This window comes from Mya arenaria, chromosome 16 (genome assembly GCF_026914265.1).
Source record: "Mya arenaria isolate MELC-2E11 chromosome 16, ASM2691426v1".
NCBI lineage: Eukaryota > Metazoa > Mollusca > Bivalvia > Myida > Myidae > Mya > Mya arenaria.
In genome coordinates, this window is record NC_069137.1 from 7371802 (window position 1) to 7389361 (window position 17560).

The 17560-nt window shown below is 32.5% G+C and overlaps 2 protein-coding genes across 8 annotated transcripts in view; both read left to right on the plus strand.

Moving 5' to 3' along the window:
• LOC128222104 (uncharacterized) overlaps positions 1–4903 on the plus strand; it is a 24362-nt gene extending 19459 nt beyond the window's left edge. For 3 of the 7 annotated variants that reach the window (XM_052930948.1, XM_052930949.1, XM_052930950.1), the window contains 5 exons: positions 433–500; positions 1765–1989; positions 2398–2558; positions 4224–4320; positions 4771–4903. In XM_052930948.1, coding sequence (XP_052786908.1) covers positions 433–500; positions 1765–1989; positions 2398–2558; positions 4224–4297 — 528 coding nt within the window. In that variant the 3' untranslated portion in view covers positions 4298–4320; positions 4771–4903. Of the gene's footprint in view, positions 1–432; positions 501–1764; positions 1990–2397; positions 2839–3792; positions 4144–4223; positions 4321–4770 lie in introns of those variants that run through there. The other 4 variants (XR_008259069.1, XM_052930952.1, XM_052930953.1 and 1 more) reach the window with 4 other exon arrangements.
• Positions 4904–6384: 1481 nt separating this feature from the next.
• Positions 6385–17560, plus strand: part of LOC128222101 (uncharacterized) — a 56198-nt gene continuing 45022 nt past the window's right edge. Inside the window, exons 1-2 of the mRNA XM_052930947.1 lie at positions 6385–6797; positions 7468–9539. Of these exons, the coding sequence (XP_052786907.1) occupies positions 8109–9539 (1431 nt within the window). The 5' untranslated portion in view covers positions 6385–6797; positions 7468–8108. The remainder of the gene's footprint in view (positions 6798–7467; positions 9540–17560) is intronic.

A 17560-nucleotide genomic window follows, 5' to 3' on the forward strand; every position in this document is an offset into this window, starting at 1 on the left:
AGTCGTTTAATTTGACATTTGCCCGACTTAAGCAAGCTCTACTCTAGCTGAAAGTGGTTTCCCATGCTTGGTATGAGTAAAACATTTTATACCGTACAGTTTTAGGGAGATTCACTATTTCAGAATTGCCGCCATTCAACATAAAACGATATATGTATGAAAGACGAAATTGAAATTTAATTCTGATGTTTACTCAGTTTGGATTTGTTTTTGCAATTGTGAATAAAAATATTCAAAAAAAACCAGCACATGCACTATATGAAATTAACTTTAATATCACTGAGATGGCTGCAAATCGTGCCCTGCATTAGTCTCACGATCTGTTTGGTATTGTGATATCAATGCTTATTTAGTATTTGTAGTAAAGGATTATCTGAACTAGTATTTGATACATGTTACATAACTTAAAATAGCGATGTATATGTGTTTCAGAATAACCTGGAACAGATAATTCTACATTACGCAATTGTTCCCCAAGTGGCCTACTACAGAAATAAACAGTAATATTTGTTATACTTTGTCTTGTAAATCGTCCCAAAAGTGGCCTTTTACATAAATGAACAGTAATATTTGCTATAATGTATCTTGTACATCGTCCCAAAAGTGGCCTTCTACATAAATGAACAGTAATATTTCTTATTTTGTATGTTGTAAATCGTTCCCCAAGTGGCCTTCTACATAAATGAACAGTACCATGTGCTATACATTATATTAGTAAATAGTTCCCCAAGTGGATTACTACAGAAATGAACAGTAATATTTGCTATATTGTATCTTGTCAATCGCTCCCCAAGTGGCTTACTACAGAACTGAACAGTACCATGTGCTATACTTTATATTAGTAAATAGTTCCCCAAGTGGATTACTACATAACTGAACAGTACCATGTGCTATACTTTATATTAGTAAATAGTTCCCCAAGTGGCCTTCCACATAAATGTACAGTACCATGTGCTATACATTATATTAGTAAATAGTTCCCCAAGTGGATTACTACATAACTGAACAGTAATATTTGCTATATATTGTTTCTTATAAATTGTTCCCCAAGTGGCCTTCTACATAACTGAACAGTAATATTTGCTATATTGTATCTTGTAAATCGCTCCCCAAGTGGCTTACTACAGAACTAAACAGTACCATGTGCTATTCTTTATCTTGTAAATAGTTCCTTAAGTGGCTTACTACAGAACTGAACAGTACCATGTGCTATACTTTATTTTGTTATTAGTTCCCCAAGTGGCTTACTACAGAAATGAAGAGTAACATGTGTTATACTTTATCTTTTTAATAGTTCCCCAAGTGGCTTACTACATAAACGGTTAATACTTTATGCAATCTTGAAAATCTTTGGACGGAAACTGTCTCAAAAACAGTCAAACCCGTAGTCATTAGAGGAACAACGAAAAGCATACATTATTTATTTTTAACTTGATAATACGCTCACTGCATCCTTTAGTTGTATTCCAAACTTTGTGTATGCAGAGCAATGCGGAACACCCAAGTGGTGTTAAATGACTTTGTTTATTATATTAATTAAACTTATTTCAAAACTCACGAATATATATTCCTGCTATCGTACGGGAAAATGAAACGAGTATATAAGTGTTATATACTTTTCAAACTTGAGAACTGAAGTATTTCGTATGAGACATTGTAAAGAATAACATAAACATTTCAGAAGTAAATCCAAGACATTTCGTGATAAAAGTGTAACGATCAGGATGATTATTATATATTTATAGCTTGCACTTTTATTATTAGGACTGTTAGCTTCGTTGCACCATACTTCGGAGGGGGGACCTTAGATGAAGTAATACAGAAAGAAAGAGATAAAACAGCAGCGGTCGAAACGGAAATACCATCTGAGAGAAAACCGGAAATAACACTTGAAAGACCGCAAACGTTAGAATGGAAGGATAAGTTACGAATACTTTACCAAATATGCCGGGCCATTGAATATCTTCATCAGCCACCAAAATGTGAAAGGTCAGTGACACTCTTATTCATGTAACATCATTCAAAACTTTAATAGCGTGGGTATACTTTACATAAGTAAAACTGTACTAAAATACTTTAATTTGTATAATCTTAATGAAGTCTTATCGTACATGCAATGGTACGTCTCATTTGCTTTGTATTTGTATTAGATGTGTATTTATGTCAATATAACAAAATACAAGCGTTAAGGTTATTCAACAATGCAACATGTTTTGATTTTTAAATAACTGTATGTGACATGTAATTGTTTAGAAGTAGATAACCCTCATACCAGATTGTGACACTTATTTACGGACTGCCGAATGTAAGCTCGCTAAGACTTGGCATGGTCACAAGGTCATTTAAAATAAAGTAAATGTCTCCAAAATGCATCTCTTAAGATATTTAATTATCCAGAAAACCTGTATCCCATGGCAACATTTGCATGCAAAACGTTCTATTGGATGAGCAGAAAAACGCCCGATTGTTATTTCTTACACCAAAATCGGTCGAAGGAGGAGTTGGGGAGGAACAGTTTCAAGAGGACAAAAACAAAGATGTGCACGCCTTCAAAGAAAGTATGGTCTACTTATGTATATATTCAATTTCTAGCCTTTCGCAAAATAAAGAGGTCCTGTCAGTGAAATAACAAAAGTGAACTATTACAACTACGATTACTACTACCACAACCACTACCACTACCACTACTACTACTACTACTACTACTACTACTACTACTACTACTACTACTACTACTACTACTACTATTACTACTACTACTACTACTACTATTACTACTACTACTACTACTACTACTACTACTACTACTACTACTACTACTACTACTACTACTACTACTACTACTACTACTACTACTACTACTACTACTACTACTACTACTACTACTACTTCTACTACTACTACTACTACTACTACTACTACTACTACTACTACTACTACTACTACTACTACTACTACTACTACTACTACTACTACTACTACTTCTTCTACTACTACTACTACTACTACTACTACTACTACTACTACTACTACTACTACTACTACTACTACTACTACTACTACTACTACTACTACTACTACTACTACTACTACTACTACTATAACTACTACTACTTCTACTACTACTATTACTACTACTACTACTACTACTACTACTACTACTACTACTACTACTACTACTACTACTACTACTACTTCTACTACTACTACTACTACTACTACTACTACTACTACTACTACTACTACTACTACTACTACTACTACTACTTCTACTACTACTACTACTATTACTACTACTACTACTACTACTACTACTACTACTACTACTACTACTACTACTACTACTACTACTACTACTACTACTATTGCTACTACTACAATTACTTCTACTTCAACTACTACAACAATACTATTACTATTACTTCTACTACAGCTGCTGCTGCTGCTTCTGCTGCTGCTAATTTTACTGCTACTACTATTATTACTACTACTACTTCGACTACTACTGCTTCAACAAAACTACTGCTACTACTACTGCTATTACTTCTACTACTTCTACTGCTACTGCTACTACTGCTACTACTACTACTACTACTACTACTACTACTACTACTACTACTACTACTACTTCTACTGCTACTGCTACTACTGCTACTACTACTACTACTACTACTACTACTACTACTACTACTACTACTACTACTACTAGTAGTAGAATTGGAGGTAAGAATATTGGTCTTTATTCATGTACAAATTCGAATGATGCTTTGATATCCAGCTTATTCATATTAGGTTCGAACAGGTGGCTTGGTTATAGATAAAGTTTGATCCATAAACACGACTGGAATTGGTGCTGACCTACTTGTTAAGAGGTATAACTAATGCATGCTACATGTCCATAGCTCAACTCTGTAATAGGTAGAAGTTATTTAAAATTGATTCACTCAGTGGTAACTGCATATAACGAAAAAAACACATTAATGTTTAGTCATTTGATCACTTTAAACACGCTTTTTGTATCTGGTTTGCAAGAAATAGTAAATTTCCAATTGCCACGTCTTTTCGTTAATTTATATATAATTATCCAAAGTCCGTGATTGTAAAGCATTGACAGCATTCCTTTTCTGCAGCAATGTTATCACTCAGCAAATATTAAATATCATCTACAGATGCATCTGAGGTACGTTTATATAATAATAATAATAATAATAATACATTTCCAGTCGGATCTCAGAGGAGAGGGTATAAACTGGTGGACCCCATTGCAAGACGTTGGAAAAACGAAAGAAAAGTGTGAGATTTGCTGCGTAAATAAGCCCGGTATGGTATAGTTACGTTTTCATTCATGATCAATTGTGTTATTTTAAATTACGGCACATTTTCCATGCATTTGCGACTTGTGTCCTACCTTTAAGAGTTTTTAAAAACATTATTAAATAAATGGTGAAAATGGTGAAACCGACCGCAATAGTTTGATAAATTGAACATTTTAAAAAACTATGCAGGGAATTTTGGTTATCTTTAATTATGCATTATATACATCGTCGGTTGATACCATACAAACAAACAAAAGTTTCGTAGTTCACATGGCTTAGTTAAAACAAGCAAACAAAGGAGAACTTATAAAGTAGTGTATGTTGATGGTTAAGAATCTGAATACAAAGGACAAACAGTAGCGTACACATCTTATGAACACATTGAATACTGCAATTGTATATCACATGCACAGGAAAAGAAATCTTATACATGCATTTTGAATATTGATTTCAGAGAAGACTTTCGAAAAGCTTACACATGATCAATTCTGTGGTTCCAAAATACAGATGTGCGTTGGATGTTTGCGGAACTGGCAATTCAATCCTGTCAAATGCCACACGTGTGATCAAGACAAAATACGGTCCCCAGTCGGTGAGCAATACTATTCAGAGAGCATAAACATGTATTTCATACCTATCAAACTGTAAAGTCTGAACATTACTTTGCATAACAGACCAATTTCTGACTATTGATCTGATGTTATTATCACGTCAAGCGTCACAGCTGAAATTAAACAAAAGTACATTTAGTAATCGTTACAACTGGTTAAGCATGTAAATTGCAAAAATAGTAATCTGATCAAAAAGTCCATTTGAATTCAGACCATAGAGTGTGTTTAACACACCTTGAGCACTGTATTGTAGACTCTCCTCATGTGTTGATGTCATTGGCATTGCCTTTATTATTTTATAGCACCGTACTCTAACGTGTTGACAACATTGGCTTTGTCTTGATCACTGTACATTATCGGTGGCGATGGCTTAGTGGTAAGCGTATCGGACACGAATCTAAAGATCGTGGGTTCGATCCCCACTCGGAGCTTTGTTAATGAGAGTGATGTTAATAACCCAGTTAATGGTCTTTATCAGACTGTACAAAGAAAAATTTAAAACTGTGCATACGTTCGTTGCACATAAGCTCTACAGACCTCATTTCACATATTTTATATCACCAATGATCATTGCGACGTAAAATAGGTCCGGCCTTTATTTTAGCTACCCCTTACGTGTTAAAAACATTGGCATTACCTTGATAACTATAGAGTAAAGCCCCTTTGATAGTGATAACATAAGCCTTGATCGCTGATTGTAAGCCTCCCGTTCTTTATTGAAGAAATTGCCATTGCTGAAATCATTGCACATAACTAAGGTTAATATGGGTAATTTAGGTGATGGCTGGTGTGCAATTATGATAGCGGGCACAGATGAGAAGCAGGACATAACAAAACGTTTTGAAGACGATATAGAAAAGCTGAAAGATAGAGTAATTACAAAAGTGACTTTAATGGGTGTAAGGTACGTTTTATTGTGTTCAATATACAGTGTATAGTTAATCGAACAGTAATAAAGATAGTAGTACATGTATGGCGTTTACACTGTGGAGCTTGCTTGTTTTAAGAGTGTAGTCATCCACGTCACTGTTTAACATGGACAGGTCTTCGTACTGTTACATTCATGTAACGTTTACGGTCATGTCGTTTTTAAAACTTGCTAAATGGAACGTAAAGGTCAAATGAGTTACATGCAAAGACATCGTTATATTGATCACAACAGGGTTTGACGTACTGATCAAAACGAGTAACTATTTGCATAATTCAGTATTTTATTCAAACTTAATCTGGTGTATAATCTAAAAATTATAATCCTATGACAATTGAAATCCTTTGACGCACATATGATTCTTTTCCAGGAACAATGTTGTCACAGTAAAGAAATCTAATACAACGTACGGTGAACAATTAGAGAAGGCGTTCAACAATGTTGATACTCCAGAGATCACCACCATCGTACTAGTTTATTCGGGTCATCATTGGGATGGAATATTTCAACTAGATACTTAACCGTTGAAAGATAGTGAGCTTGAAATGAAAATCAATGGTCTTAAACATGTGACGAAAGTAATTGTATTTCTTGATTGCTGCTACCCAAAGAAGTTTAATCTGGGCGACAAAGCGGTATTGCAGATCAATGCGGTAACAAGCCGACAAAAAGCTATATGTGGACAAGCAGGTAGCCAGTTCGTAAATGACATTGTCGATGTATTGACAAAACCCTGGGAATGTAACTGTTGCAAAAATAGACCTTTAATAAGAGATTATGACATACACAGGCATTTCAACAATCACCTCAACTGTTTGCCGACAGAAACGTCACAACATTCATACACACAAGGGGACATTGATCACATTCTAACGTTTAGAGCAGTTGACCCTGGATGGCAGAAAGCGTTGGATGAATCATTAGAAAGCAGCCCATTCCAAAGTAAACTTAATTTTGAGTATTTATACTATATTGCTATTACGACATGGTTATGAGAGAGACGAAGAGTTTATGCCTTTACTTTGCGCATTTCTTTGAATTGATTATATAAACCGCGACATGCTGAACTGAGTCTTATAATAATTATTGGGTAAGAAATCTGTGTGACTTCATAGTATCTTGCTTTTGACAAAAGAACTGCGGTCCCCAGTTTGTGATGCGTAATTAAGATCATTGCTTATTTAGTATGTGTGGGACCAGAACGATTTGTGACCTCATAATGTCTTGCTACAGATCCAAAATTATAAAGAGCGTAAGAGAAATAATAAATGTTTATTCGACTCGACTATATGTTTTTAATATACAATCAGTTATAATCTGGTTGCGCCGGTGGTATAAACTAAAAAACAGAAAATTTTAAATAATAGCATGAATGTTACACAAAATAACCAAATTGCTCAATTAATTACACTATTGATTACAAAGGTAATCAATGTGGACAATTAAAGTTTCTTAAAAGCTATCCCATATGGCAGTTATTTTATGTTGATAAATATATTTATATATATTCTTAGCATTTAGAAAGGATATCTGTACATCTAGATATCAGTATATTTCTATATTTAGTATTTAGGAAGGATATCTGCCTTAACGCAAATAATTTAATTTTCAGAATTGAGAAATAAGCTATTTGAACTGTACAAAGAAAATGCAAGCACATTAAGAGTTCGTATTGACATTGATGATGCACTTGAAAAAGTATATGAAGAGCCTAAACTTACTTTAAAGGAAAATGGAAAAGAAGAAAGGCCTATAGATTTAAATAACATTTTTCGAAGCAAAGAGGGCACGATGGCTAAAACGATATTTGTTGAAGGAGAGCCTGGCTCTGGAAAGTCCTCGCTATGTAAGAAGATCGTTCATGATTGGTGTGAAACAAAACAGCAACGGGAGGGGCAGTCAACGGATAAATGGAGTGAAATGTTAAGTCAGTTTGAATTCGTATTTTACGTTATTCTCCGAGAGGCAAAGGATGAATGCAACATCTCGAATATGATATTGAAATATATTATTGGCAGGAACAGATTAGAACAAGAAAGCGAAATAATATTGCTTTAAGACATTTTGGAAACCAACACCTGTCTGCTATTGCTTGATGGCCTAGACGAATGGCAGCATCCTGAAAGGTGCACTCTGAGTGAGAAAACTCCCCATGTTGATACTAGTTGGAAGAAATGTACCCTATTAACCACAACTAGGCCGTACAAACTGGCTGAGCTAAAAATAGACTGCTCTAAGATTGGGAATAACGTGATGTTGAAGGGAGTTACGTATCCTGACAAACTAATTGAAAAAATAGTTTCTAGATTAAATACCATTCACGGCACAACAAAATTAAAGGATCAATGCATCACGGACATCAAACAAAAGCGTATGTGGCATTTCAGTAAATGTCCAATCGTGTTATCTCATATCGTTTGGCTTTGGTACAAGGGAAAACTTTCGGAAGATATGAAACGTTCTGATCTTTACAAAACCTTGCTGAAGGAACGATGGTTTGAATCATGTGAGAAGAACAAATCATGTACTGAATCCAAATACAGCGACATGATAAATGCTCTGAGCCAAATAGCATTTGAACAGTTATTTGCTAAAGATGAAGATAGTTCAATTGTGTTTGAAATAAATCAGGAGGAGAATACGATCTTCAAAAATCAAAAAGGTGCATCGTTAGAATCTGGCATCATATCCTGCATCAATGTTCCTGGTGAATATTCTCCGAAATACCACTTTTTGCACAAATCGTTTCAAGAGTACCTAGCGGCGCTGTATTTATCAAAAGACATTTCAACGTCGATCTTGCATATCAAAAAAACATACCAAATTTACAGAAGTGAAAGCGGAACTAGCTTGTCCGAAGTTTTAATTTTCCTTTGCGGTTTGAATTCCAAAGCTGCCGAAGAACCTTCGAGAATAATGAATGAGCTGTTCACTGAATTTTGCGAAAGAGATAGTAATTATAGTTATGAACTAGTAAAGTTTCAGAAAAAGATCATTCAAGGTCAAATAGAGCTAAACAGGGGAGAAAGCTCCGGGGTGAAATTAAGTCTACAGCACATGTATCTTGGATATGTAGGCGAGCCAAACAGAGACGAAAAACCCGTCATTGAAGAATATATTAAGACAAACCAATCATACATAGTATCATTGTATATATTTCGCAATCCCGAACTGGCATTGTCTTTAGCGAAGAGTAATGACAACCAAGTTCTTGATTTAGAGAATTGGAGGGGTCTGAAGTACTTCGGATTAAACTTAAGCGTTTTCAAAGATGTCGCTGGTTTGAATGTGAGTAATTTAGTAAAATGCGAAATACAATTCAGTTCTCCCCAGCAAGCTCCGAACCTCGCATCTTCATTCTACAACTCTGATATGAAAACAATGAAATCACTTCAAGTGTCAAACTGTACAAACTTGAACTGGCTACATAAAGATCTAGAACCAAAGGGAATCCTTAAAGTTGTGAAGGGAAAGGTTTTGAAATGGCTACATCGACAGGGCACTCTTAATTTACGACGTATTGAAAACCTTGAACACCTTACCGAACTTGGATTGGAAGGACGGTCGTACTCAGACGTGTTGAATCTGCCAGTGTCGAGACTATACACACTTAGAGTTGAATTCATTAAGCTACAGCGAGCACCAAAGCTGATGTCATCGTTATTACCACAGGGAATATGCAAGGTAACTGTTTTATTCACAGAAGTTGTATAAGATTATTTTTGACCAATATTATTGATCAATTACGTGTTGTATTAACGCCGTGTTTAATTACACTTTAACTATAACGTTTCGATTGGTGTACACTGTATGCTTAGAGGCCAACGGTTAAGTTTGTTTACACCATGAGTAGAGACCTCAAATAGGGATGTCTTGAACATATAATTGAATTCATACAAAGTTTATATAAACACTGAATAACACAAAACATATATTAGATATATGATATAACGTTTTTGTACCAATAACTTAAACGATATATTTCAGTTTGATAGTGCGCGATAATTTAGGTTCGAACGATGATTTGTATCACGTTGCACAGCCTTTTATCAAAACGTTTGTTTTTTTTTGCGACAGAATGTAAATTGGTTGTTAGCCAATCGGAACACTTCCATCTGTCTTCCGAAAATTTCTGGAGTCTGCCGAGTAGATACGGCTGAGCTTCACTATCATTATAGATGATCGCGAACTACGTTGTTTTTCCATTTATGGTGTCGTAACTTCTTTTTTTCTCATTTATTTTCACAAAGAGTACAATAACACACTACATATTCATGTATATTCAACTTTATATAATATAACCTTCTTTGCATTTTATATTAGTATGGTTAAGCTCACACACGCACACACACACACACACACATACACACGCACACACACGCACACACACACACACACACGCGACAGTGATGTCCCCTACACTTAGATATTCATACAAGAAAAACTACAAGAGAGATTCAATATTTGTTAAATAATTAAACAAATACATACATCACAAAATAAAAATAAAAATAAAAAATGAATCATTATGGCTATTTGTATCTTTTACTGATAATGTTAGTTTCAGTATTTCCCACTTTTTATTGTGGGCTTCATACTTATCGTTTTTTTAAGCAATTTGCTCTTCTATTTTAATTCTGAATTTAAGATACATCATATATGAATTAAAGGATAGATGTCTATCATTACACTTGGTTGAGTTTATATAAAATTTCATTAAAACAATAAGAAAGTTGCAAATATTACTGTATTTGTTTTTACATACTATCCCCAATAAAGCCTCACGTTTATTGATTACGATATAAATTGTTGTTGAGGCAATGCAATTATTTAATTTGTTCCACAAATCTTGTGTTTCATAGCACTCCAAATATAGATGTTCTATGGATTCGACAACAGAATGGCAAACTGAGCATTTTATACAATCGACAAGTTTGTACTTAAAAAGTAATGTATTTGCTGGTATTCTCAAAAGGAACTTGTAATAAACACTACGTTAGGTGGTGTCTCTTCTTGATTTGTATATATAACTATAACCTTTTTTAGATATACTACAATATACAGAAATATTTGCGTCAATCATTTGTTTCAAAGCGCATTGGAATAGCACGCACTTAAAATCGTATCATTATAAAAATCGGATTTTATGTTCGGTTTTCAAGAAAACGTAATTGTCACAACTATTTACGACTTATAATAAAGAGCGACATTTGCAGAGCATACACCCAAAGGGTCCGACAATATTATATATAATGAATGTTTTACTCTGTCATTATTTTGTATAATTGTGTATGTTATTATATCAACGCGCAACGTAATTTCTGACGCGCTTCTTGTTGAAATTTGAACATATAATCTAATAACAAACGTTAAACGGTGAATGTATCATGGTGGGTGTGATATTTACGGATCAATAATAAACATGTTATCGAGTTCCCTTTAAATGCTGAAAACCGTTCGAGTCCTGATATGGAAAAGCCATTAAGGGTTTGTATATCTATTAGAACTAAAACGGTCCTGGTGGGATAAAGGCCTTTCCAGTAAATTACAACGAATGAATAACTTAAATGTTATTAAATCAGGCCGTAAGTGATCTAATTATTTGCAATTTAATGATATTCATTTGCAAGTAATTTTTTAATACATTTACGAACAGCATCCGGCTTATGTTTGCAAATCCGGTTTATTGCAAACATAACTATTATTTTAGATTCAAACTTTCAAAGTGGTACAAGGTAAGTTGTCGTAGTAAATAGTCAACAAAATATGAAAAGTGTTAAGAAATATTAACATATAAAATCTCCCGTTCGATACTCATAGATTTTAGTGTCCTAAACCTGAATAGTAAAAATAAAAACTGAAACGGCTTTTGTAATTACAAGTTAATAGCAGTGAAAACTAGCACATAAAAAGAGGTAAATAGAACTTAACAAAGGGATATAATGTATTAAAAAATATATGCATGAAATACTATTATCTACATGTATATTATTAAAATGTAATTTTACAAAATTTCAGAAAAAAGTATCATTTGAGGATCATTATTTAACTGAAATATTTTAGGATGTCGGAAAAAAATTATTTCTTAATTTCGTTGCAAAAAATGTGTATTTCGCAATATTCAGCTGACTTTTTTATTTGTGGTTACAAGTGAAACATTTTTTTTCTTTCTTTTTCCTTTGTACAATATATGTTTTAGTACTACACTGCCCTCTTAAGATGTTAAACTAGTAATTAAATACGTGTTATTCTCTTTATGTTTGTATGCATGTTGTTTATTGTAATTTTTGCTATGAATACGTTAAGGCTTATAGCGTTAAGAAATAATACATGCATTAAATGTAAAACATTCATATATAAGGTGTGCATATTCAAGAAGAATGATACTGGCAGTTCATTCCACCACACTTCCTATCTACATAAGTACATTTTCTATGCTTTTTCTTTTGTTTTTCACTTAATATGATTTTTAGTCATCACAATATTTTTTGTAGTACTTACTTGTTTTCACTCGTTTGCAAACTACGTATAAAGGAGTGTGTTTTGTACTTGACTTTCTATATAGGTAGCATTAATACGTTTTGGTCTTTACTTTTTAAATATTATAATCAGCACAGTTTATTTTGTATTGTTAAGTGGGTTGCATTCGTAAGTATATTTCGTATTAAAGAGCAAATTGTGAACATGAATACCAGTTATAACAACTATGCCTGTAGATGTATGTAATTTTAATGTTAATGGCATCGGTTCTCGATCTTAGCGCGAAGAAGTTCTAAGCTGGTTAAAAACAAATAACTTTTCAATATGCTTGCTACAAGAAATACATTTGTCACATACAGTAAATAATGTTAATGACTGGAAGAAACCTTGGGTAGGGCAGTGCTTTCTTAGTGGAAACAGTACAAATAGTAAGGGCGTGGGAATTTTCCTAAATACAAACATCAATTACACAGTTGAAGAATATAAAGAAATAATACCAGGCCGATTACAGCTTCTAAATATCAAAACAAATGATATAAGTATATTAGTTATTAATGTTTATGGTCCGAATCCAGATGATTTAGAATTTATACAAACTTTAGAAGAACATATTGACCTCAACAAGGATAAAACTCTATTAATAGGTGGTGATTTTAATACTGTTTTAGACCCTAAAGTAGATAAACTTAACGGCAACATAACAACGCATTAAACTTGCAGGAGACAACTTAACATGATACTAGAAAGTTATAATATGTGTGATATATGGCGCGTCAAAAATAAAGACAAACGGAGGTACAAATAGCAAACCAACACTTTTTTGTAGACTTGATTACTTTTTGGCATCAAATGAACTCTTCAATAAAGTTATCGCATGCAAATAAAACCCGGTTTTAAATCTGACCACTCACTAGTAAGCATACAAATTAATTTAAATGAAAATAAGCGAGGTCCACGATAGTTTAAATTTAATAACTCAATCCTTGCAGATAACAATTTTCGAAATCAAATCAAGCGATGTATCACAGAGATCGTAGAATTAAATAGAGAATCAAACCCAAATACCCTATGGGAAATAAATAAAGGCCGCATCCGTGGTGAATCTATAAAGTATTCAAGCAATAAAAAGAAAACAACAATAGAACATTAAAAAGAAATTTTGAAAAACATTACTAAAATTGAACAAGAACTTCTGGAATCGAAAAACGCCGAAATACTGGATAAACTTAATCATGAAAAAGAAAAACTCGATAAAATTAATGAAGAAAAAATAAAAGGTATATTACTACGGTCTAAAGCAGAATGGATAGAAGGTTTTGAAAAGAACACAAAATATTTCGCTAATTTAGAAAAAAAAACGTGCACAGCATAAAACAATCACACAATTAAATATTGATGAAAATATTGAAACTGATAAACATAAAATATTAGAGTATGTTAAATCGTATTATGAATCATTATACAGACAGGACGAAAATATAGAATAATCTATTAATTCACGATTTCTGACAAACATTACAAACACTATTACTTAAGAAAACATGCATGCCGAACATTTATCAGAAACTGAATGCTATAATGCTCTTAAAGATATGAAACTTGATAAAAGCCCAGTGTCTGATAGTTTGACTGCAGAATTTTACAAAAAAATTTGGAATGAAATAAAAACTTATCTAAAAGACTCACTCAATTTTTCATTAGAAAACGACAATCTTACCCAGCTACAATACAAAGCGTCATAACACTTCTTCCAAAAAAAGACAAGGACACAAGTAACATTAATAACTGGAGACCTTTTTCCTTATTAAACATTGACTATAAAATAGCTTCAAAAGCAATTGCTAATAGGATAAAACCCCTGCTCAATAATATACTGAACAAACAGGATTTATAAAAGGAAGATATATTGGGGAAAATGTTCGTATTTTACAAGAAGCTATTAATTTTGTAAATGAAAATGATATAAATGGCCTCATATTTTATTCAGATTTTAACAAAGCATTCGACAGCTTAGATCACAAATTGATGATCGAATGTCTTAAAAAATTTATTTTCAGTGAAAATATAATTAAATGGGTTCGATTATTTGATAAAAATGCAATGGCTTGTGTTACCAACAACGGTTATCTTTTTCAACATTAAAAAAGGTGTACGCCAAGGATGCCCATTTTCTCCGTACTTATTCCTTTTGTATAGAAGCGCTTGCTGTTGAAATCAATATAAACAAAATCTTAAAGTTATAAATGTACATAATACAGAACTGAAACAAACCTTATTTGCTGATGATGCCAGTTTCCTTATGGATGGAACACAAAAATATTTCGAAGAACTTATGATTAGTCTAAACGATTTTGGAAAAGTTTCAGGGTTAACATTAAATAAAGATAAATGTGCAGTTTTACGATTAGGTCCACTTAAATACGCTGGCATACCGTTTTGTAAGAAATGTAATTGGCAAATCACCCAAACATCTGCGCTAGGCATAACATTTACCAACGGCACGGTTGAAATGGAAAGTAAACTTCACTGATAAGATTTTAGAATTTGAGGCATGTCTTGAAAAATGGAAAAAAACGGAATATTTCGTTACTTGGCAAAATCACTGTAATCAAAACGTTTGCGTTCCCAAAACTTATTTCCCACTAACTGTTTTGGAAACACCATCTGAAACATGTTTAAAAATGATACAAAACAAAATGTACAAATTCTTATGGAATGGAAAACCGATAAAATATCAAGAAATCAAATAACTCAAGAATATGAAAATGGTGGTTAAAAAATGCTCAATATATCTATTTTTGTCAAAGCAATTAATGCAAGCTGGGTAAAAAGAATTGTTTTAAACAAACAATCTATATGGGTTAAATTATATATGCAAATGACCAAACAGTTTGGAGAAGATGTAATTTTTAAAAGTTGTTTGGATCCGAAAAGCACTCAAAATCTTAAATTAAAATCTGTTTTTCTTCTAGAAGTCATACAATCATGGGCATCGTTTACATATTAGACGGATACTCCGATCGTAGCAAAAAAATAATATGGAACAATAGCAAAATATAACTCCCTAATAATATAACATTTTTTTTTACAAAGAATGGCATAATAGGGGTCTTAAATATGTCGAACATTTGTTTGAGTACAGAAAAAACAACTTTAAATGACTTTGACGACTTATCGAGACTATACGATCTTGGTACACATGATTTTTTGAAAAAACATGCTTTAATCAGCAGTATTCCTGATGACTGAAAAGTGAAGGCATATCATATAACACACCAACTTACTTTGTTGATAAAAAGGAGGAAAATACAAAAATTAGTAAAATAGTCTTCAAGAATCTTATAATACAACTTAAACCTGAAAATAGAACTCGAGAAGAAAACTGGGAATCTCAATTTCATTTTAACTCTATACAATGGTAAAATGTGTAGACACAGGCGCTCAAACTAACGATAGATACGAAACTTCGGGAATTCCAATAAAATTACATAATGAATATCCTTCCAAACAATGATAAGCTTTACACGTACAATATTGTTGCATCAAGGTTATGTGATTTTTGTGTAATGAACATCGACTCAAACATCCATATGTTTTGGGAATGTCATATTTCGCAGACGTTTTGGGGTGAATTAAGAACAGTAATAACAGTAATAACAATTGTTTTTCAATGAAGTGAGCTTTAGAGAACTATCATATAAAACCATAAGCTTTTGTGATTTAATGCCAAACAAAGAACAATTTGGTTATCAAATAAATTTTTTGATACTTCTAGGAAAATGTTTCATTTTTAAATGAAAATGTGAATGAAAGATACCAGCATGTGCCATGTTTGTCCAATATATCAATAAACGACTAAAAATAGAGAAAACAATAGCAACAATGAAGAATAAAATCAACACCTATAATAGACGATGTCAACAATTAGAACACTTATTATCTTAGTAAAACAGCTCTAGTACATAGTAGTATTGTAAAGCGCATATGAATGAAATATCCACCAAAGAACTTTACTACTATATAGATCCAGGTTTTTTAAAGTTAGTAGTTTTTTTTCATTTTTAAATTTAACATTTATGTTAGGAACACTATTCCGAAACATCAAATACACACCACCTCTCCCATTTTTTTTTGTCTACCTTTTTTTTAGAAAACAAGTCCCAAACGCTCTTAGGAGTTTTCAAACAAAGAGTAAGATCAATATTTATTTGTTCACATTGGTATTATTTAGAATAACGGTTTGTATTAAATGGTATACATATATATGTCATTTATAAATGTGTGTATGAATGAACATTTGGGCAATAAAAAACAGAAACCAGAAAAGTATTTCAATCCTATTTAATGTAGGCCATATACAAAAGTAAGGTTTCAAAAATAATTTCCCTAGGTCCTTGTTTACAGAGTAAACAAGCAAAAAGTGAAATTCTGTTTCTACAGCTGTCATTGAACAAATTTTACAAAAGTCGATTTTTGTGTATTATCATACCTTTCAGTCTCTATTTCTAGTGTATGTGCAGATACTCTAAATTTAGTTAAAACGACTCTATATTTTAAGACATAAATATTGTCTGTATAATTTTCGAACACGAAGGTTTGTGTAAAAAAAATCAATATGACTCTAATTTACAAGACTTATTTATATAGGTATACCTTGATTGATAACACATATGAAACAATCGTTGTTTTATTTTCGATATTGGTATTGTGTGGTATTTTTTCGTCTGATTTAAGTATTTTAGCCCAACGGTTTAGCATTCCAAGTTAACGGATAATTGTCAAAGGAACTCTACCAAGTTCACCCTATAATGCGGATCTGTTAGTCATTTTTTTAACATTTAATAATTTTCTTAAACATTGGGTATGAATTAGGTCAAATCCAGAACGGGTGCGAGCCGATACGTTAACTCCCGAAATGAAAAATCGATGAAACTAGTGCCATTAAACCGGGTTTATGTTTAAACTTTTTGGTACTGAGCTTGTTTCTGTAGCTTTTCGCATAAATATTGAAAAATCAGTTTTTTTTAAAGGACAATCAACTTTATAAAATATAGAAAATAACCAATTTAGTGCATATGATGCATGCTGAGCAATTTCCTTTTGACATCGATACCACTGTCCATTCTAGAATATATATATATATATATATATATATATATATATATATATATATATATATATATATATATATATATATACCAATATATTTAAACGTTTCTACCAGG